General features: G+C 54.6%; 1 protein-coding gene across 2 annotated transcripts in view; it reads left to right on the top strand.

Moving 5' to 3' along the window:
* The window catches only part of WDR59 (WD repeat domain 59), a 56,542-nt gene continuing 50,542 nt past the window's right edge, over nt 1-6,000 (top strand). For both annotated transcript variants that reach the window (XM_066584199.1, XM_066584198.1), the window contains exons 1-6: nt 1-74; nt 2,285-2,334; nt 3,390-3,525; nt 4,627-4,712; nt 4,802-4,882; nt 5,643-5,680. In XM_066584199.1, the coding sequence (XP_066440296.1) occupies nt 21-74; nt 2,285-2,334; nt 3,390-3,525; nt 4,627-4,712; nt 4,802-4,882; nt 5,643-5,680 (445 nt within the window). In that variant the 5' untranslated portion in view covers nt 1-20. The remainder of the gene's footprint in view (nt 75-2,284; nt 2,335-3,389; nt 3,526-4,626; nt 4,713-4,801; nt 4,883-5,642; nt 5,681-6,000) is intronic.

The following is a 6,000-nucleotide window of genomic DNA, read 5'->3' as shown; positions in this document are numbered from 1 at the left end:
CGGCAGGTGGGAAAGGAAAGATGGCGGCGCACTGGAGCAGCGAGAATGTGGTGGTGGAGTTCCGGGACTCGCAGGTAAGACGAGGCGTCCTCTGCGGGTGACCCGAGAACCTCACAGGGGGGCGACTATCACAAGCGCGGGAATGAGAGCAAGTCACTCTGCGCATGTGCAGCATGGAGCTCGTTCAATGGGGGACAGAGAGGATGCTGGGAAAATTCCTGCAGTTATTGATGAACCACAAGTCCCAGCATGGTTTCTGTTATCCCCTACTATAGAGTCAGGAGGCGCCCGTAGGAGTCAGTAGTGACGACGCCATAATGTCTAGCAGCGGCTCTTGTTGAACGATGGCGACCTGGTTCAGTGCCGTAAGCTGGGGCGTCGCGTCCTTCTATCAGCTCGGCGTCCGCCGCCGCGGGGAGATGACGGAATATCGCTGACAGGCCTTCTGGGGCAAAAATACCAAATTCTGTGGCAAAAAGTGAAATAATCTGCGCTGATGCCTAAATGGCGGCTCGTCGGCTGCAGCGGTCCCTGACGAGCGGTGGGGCTGGATGGGGGAGGGTTCATTTTAAGGTGTTTTCCGGACTCTGCCATTGACGAGGTCACCAGTAGGTTCCTCACTGATCAGTTGTTCGCCGCGCTGTTGTCCGAGCGAGCGGAAGTGGATAGTGCTGTACACATTGCAGTGGTCAACGCTGGTATTGCACTGCATTCTACGGGAGCTGCACCTGCAATACCCACCCGAGCCGCTGCAATACCCAGAGTGCCGTCTGCTTCTATCGCTGTCCATAATGACAGCAAACCAGTGAACCGCTGACTGGCAGGGTCCCGAGCGGCGGACCCCCATCCATCAGCTATTACTGACCTACCAGAGGATCGGTCACCAGTAGTAAAGACCCAGGAAACCCATTTAACGGGGCGGTCTGCGCACTTCTCAAATGGTGACCCTTCCTCTGGATAGCCGTCAGTAGTTGGGAGCGCCGCGCCGCCCGTCCACTTCCTGTCCTGGATAGGATGTCAGTAGCGAGGGGCAGGAAGCGGACGGGCGGCGCGGCGCTCCTATTGATGTCAGTGAGAGTGAAGCCGGCGCCCACATCCTCCGGTCGATCAGCTGATTGACGGGGTCCTGAGCGGCGGACCGCCATCCATCATCGCTGCTGGCTGTCCTGAGGAGGGGTCAGCAGTTGTAGAGAGCCCCCTGTAGGGGACGTTCACATGAAATCGGCCACAAATCCACTGTTGCGGTCAGCCTGCGCTCCTCTCGCCCCCCCAATGCTCCGCGCTGCTGTAGCGCCAGCGGCGGTCATGTGGTGCGCCGGTTATGTGTTGCATCACATGACTGGCGGTGCCCGATAGCAGTTGGGAGGTGAGAGATGAACACGGGCTAAAATACGCAGATCTACAGCTGATTATGGGCCAAAACCCGCACTAATTGGTGAACGGGGGGGGGGGTGTGTGTTTGACAACGTTCTTGATTCTGCAGTGTAATTTCCCGCTAGGTGTGAACACGCCCCCAGGCCGCCCGCCGCCGTCAGCCGCTGCCCATCAGCTGTTCTCACCGGCTCCTCCGCGCACATGAACATTTGACTCGGCTGAGTGCTGCATTTGTGCGTTTAGCGAATTAAGCCGCGACCAGACATCTCCGGCGGCTTATCTCCCAGAGAGCTAAAGAATCGGGTGTTAAAATTCAACATCCCCGATCCTCCTTCCTAACGGCATCACTTGTCACGGGGAGTTGAGCGTCGCCCAGACTTTAGACTGGTCACACGTAGCGCCAACCTTGTCCGTAAGCCGAGGGCAGCGATCTATCAGTACAAACAGTGGAGCCCGAGACCCCCGGCGACTACAATATCTCCCACAGCTGAGAGTTTCGCCTTTTCCTCGGTCAGAGAACTACACGGTCCTTGTTTGCCTGATGGAACTGAACGACCAACGAGAAGCGCACAATGCTCGTTATATGTTGGCTCGTGGTTAAAGTGAACGCTAATTGTTCCGTGTAAGCAGGGCTTTTGTTACAGTGTATCAGTCTGGAGTTCGGGGCAGTTTGGTTCACAGAGGATTGTCTGGACTGGATACAATGTAACGAACCCTCAGCTGTGAGATGTGAGGTTGGAATGAGTATTCAGCCTCTTAAGGTAGACAAGAATTTTTCCATTTACTGACTGCAAGCAGAGCTCTTGAAAATTATGAATTGAGGCAGAAGCTGCAGTGATTATATTAGTATGTTTTGAGGTTTCACGTGACGGACCCCCAGAGCCCCTCTAACCTGTCACCTTTGTTCCAGGCGACAGCGATGTCTGTGGACTGTCAGGGGCAGCTCGCCGTGCTTTCTGGGTGAGTCTCTTACTAGGTTGTGTCTGCTGAGCTTCTGTATCTAAGCCTATCCTGTGTGATACTGTCTGCTCAGCTGTGTATCTAATCCTGTCCGGTGTGACGCCGTCGGCTGAGCCGCTGTATCTAAGCCAGTCCGGTGTGATGCTGTCGGCTGAGCCGCTGTATCTAAGCCTATCCTGTGTGATATTGTCTGCTCAGCTGTGTATCTAATCCTGTCCAGTGTGATGCTGTCGGCTGAGCCGCTGTATCTAAGCCGGCCCGGTGTGACGCCGTCGGCTGAGCCGCTGTATCTAAGCCGGCCCGGTGTGACGCCGTCGGCTGAGCCGCTGTATCTAAGCCGGCCCGGTGTGACGCCGTCGGCTGAGCCGCTGTATCTAAGCCGGCCCGGTGTGACGCCGTCGGCTGAGCCGCTGTATCTAAGCCGGCCCGGTGTGACGCCGTCGGCTGAGCCGCTGTATCTAAGCCGGCCCGGTGTGACGCCGTCGGCTGAGCCGCTGTATCTAAGCCGGCCCGGTGTGACGCCGTCGGCTGAGCCGCTGTATCTAAGCCGGCCCGGGTGACGCCGTCGGCTGAGCCGCTGTATCTAAGCCGGCCCGGTGTGACGCCGTCGGCTGAGCCGCTGTATCTAAGCCGGCCCGGTGTGTTGACTTCTCACAATATTCCCTTTTAAGCTGCGGCGGAGATTTTCGGGTCGTCCCGCTGTTTTTCTTGGGTTCCTGAAGTTTATAATCCCCTTTTTCTTATATGGCAGCGAGCCGGGAGCCTGTAATAAGCCTGATGAACAGCGGGATAAGGGGGGCGCTGCAGGAACATTGCTGAGCTAGTACAAAGCACCTCCAACCGCTGCGTCATGGCGAGGGGCGGTCAGACCTCCTATATGGCCGCACGCTCCAACCGGTGTCCTAAAGCTACAAGCCAGAAAGCCCCCTATAATGGCATCAACCACAAGTGCCCCCCACACTCGCCGCTCCGCTTCAGCGGCCGTCAGATTATACGCTCTGTTTTGGGTAAATATGTCAACTTTGCTAACTGCTAATGATTTGTGTTCCTAACAGCCGCCGTTTCCTGTACATCGTCAACCTGGAGACCCCCAACGAAGGCCCCAGGAAAATAGCCCGGCAGAGCAAGTGGGACATCGGCACGGTGCAGTGGAATCCCCACGAGAGCTGCGCCCACTTTTTTGCTGCTTCTGTAAGTTTTCTGCCTGATGGAAACTTGTAGATGAGAGCTGAGAACTGCAGGAAATATAAGTGATGGTTAAAGGGATTACCAGCAACATCCCTTTAATAGGGCTGCCTGTAGTAAAGGAATAAACTCAGCTGTTCTTACCCCTCCCCCGCGGGGATCCTGCGCTGTGGTCCCAGTGGTTTCTGTGAGAGCTGCCATCACCAGAAGTCAGGTGACCGCTGCAACGCTACATTCCTGAACTTCGTGCATCGTGGTGCTCAGGACGTGCCGATGCCAGGAGAACAAGAGGTGGCGCTGCAGCGGTCAACTGACGTTTGGTGACATCAGCTGCCAGAACAAACAGCGGGACCACAGCGGGGCTGCAGTGCTGGCTCCCAGCGGACGGGTAGGAGCAGCTCTGTTTACTATTTTACTACAGTCAACCCTATTAAAGGGATGTTGTCTGGCATCCCTTTAAGCTTCATCTGAGGTTTTTGTGATTCAGGGCCAGACTTGTGCCGCAAGGACCGACGCTCTGCATATAGAAGGGGGTACCTTAATGTTCTCGGACTAGGAAATGCAGAGATTTGGTGCAAGCAGTAAAGAGGTTCCGCAGGACTCTTACTATTGATTATTCTCAGGATAGGTCATTAATAGCTGATCTGCAGGGGGGGGTCCACCGCTTGGGATCTTCGCCGATCAGCTGATTCCCAGCACTACTTTCAATGCAGAGTGTGCTGAAAGCAGATGGCGCTGTCCATATAGTAGCAGCCTGGTTTGGTACTGCGGGCAGCTCATCGAATTCACTGGCAGGTGTGCCTGCAGTATCAAACTTGGCCTCTGCAATGTTGGTGGCGCTATCTGCCTTCCAGCAGATGCCGGGAATCAGCTGATTGACAGGGATCCCGAGTAGCCGACCTGAGAATAGGTCAAGAACAGGACAAGTCTCAGAGGACCCCTTAAAGGATACTCCATGTAGTGAATATTACTTTGTGCATGTTGCTAGGTTTGAGTCCTCTGGGGATAAGCGGCTGCCTGACACTTCTGACTTATCTCCCCTCTATTATGCTGTAGAGATGTCAGGGATGATCTGAGCTCTCACCATCTAATCCTTCTTTGTCTCAGAGTAACCAGCGAGTAGACCTCTATCAGTGGAAGGACGGATCCGGAGACATCGCCGCCTCCTTGCAGGGGCACACGCGAGTCATTAGGTCAGTCAGTTCATTAATGCCACCATGATAATTACATGATGAGACCGCAGCGCGGCTCACCTGCTAACGGCTGTTCTTGTTGTCTGCAGTGACCTGGACTGGTCCGTGTATGAGCCGGACATACTGGTCACCAGCTCCATCGACACCTACATTTACATCTGGGACGTCAAGTAAGTGTCTTGTCAGAGCGACGGATATGTTCATAGAGCGCTGCCATCATTCATATGGGAGGGGATGAGGTGTGAATGACGGCTGGATGTCTGCAGGAGGTGGGATGAGGATGAGGGGCTTGGATTGGGACACTGCTGTTAGATCGAGGGGTCTATAGGGTTTCCCATCACAGTAAGTTATGGCTGGGCTTAAAACAGTTAAACTTTAATGTTCCTTTCGGTTTGGGCCCCGTTGTGCAGCCAGACAGAAGATTAGGGCCACAATGGGTATATTTCTGAACACTGGGCAAACAGGGGTCTCCATTTTGGGGCGCAAAAACCCTGGTACGGGGTAATTCGTAGTTAACCTGTAGTTACTGAGAGCAGGTGGAGTGAACTGCAGAATATTTAGGAGGGTCACTTACTTTTACATTTTAGAAACATATGAACAAGTGGAAAATAATCCGTGCCGCGGCGTCCGCAGCCCAAAAATGGCCTTTACGCAATTCATGTTCCTTGACAGGATTTCACTCGCTTCAATGGGTGGTATGGAAATGGCATATGTCATTGGTGGCCGTGGCGTGCGGAGGGCTGTGGCCGTGGCGTGCGGAGGGCTGTGGCCGTGGCGTGCGGAGGGGTGCCCTGTGGCCGTGGCGTGTGGAGGGCTGTGGCCGTGGCGCGCAGAGGGGTGCTCCCGCCTCAGTCATGGATGATTTAGCGGGGAATGCCTCCTAACGTGCTCAGTTTTTACTTCCATGTTATTCCTTTTCTTTTCCCTCAGAGACACAAGAAAACCGGCCGTCTCGCTGTCCGCAGTAGGTGGGTATCACATCGTCACTCTGGACAAGCGCGGGTCATTACTTCTTGTTTTGGATCTGATAACATTGGGGGTCACTTACTTTCCCAGATTAGCATTTGAGAGTGGCTGATCTGTGAGAGTTTAGTGAGCTGCAGGTAAGCGGGGCACACCTAGGGGAAACCACAGAGGCGTGGGCAGGATGTGCGCCGCTAGCTGGCAGCACTACACTGATGGCCTGTCACACGCAACGAATGTCACCCAAAATTTGTTCAAATGCACAATTGTGGCATTTAAATGCAAAGTCATGGCGCACTTTTCGTTTGCCGCTCCGTTTCAGCCT

This window comes from Eleutherodactylus coqui, chromosome 11, assembly GCF_035609145.1.
Source record: "Eleutherodactylus coqui strain aEleCoq1 chromosome 11, aEleCoq1.hap1, whole genome shotgun sequence".
Taxonomy (NCBI): Eukaryota; Metazoa; Chordata; class Amphibia; order Anura; family Eleutherodactylidae; genus Eleutherodactylus; species Eleutherodactylus coqui.
Note: the sequence above shows the minus strand (reverse complement) of the source record. Positions and strands in the feature narration are given on the sequence as shown.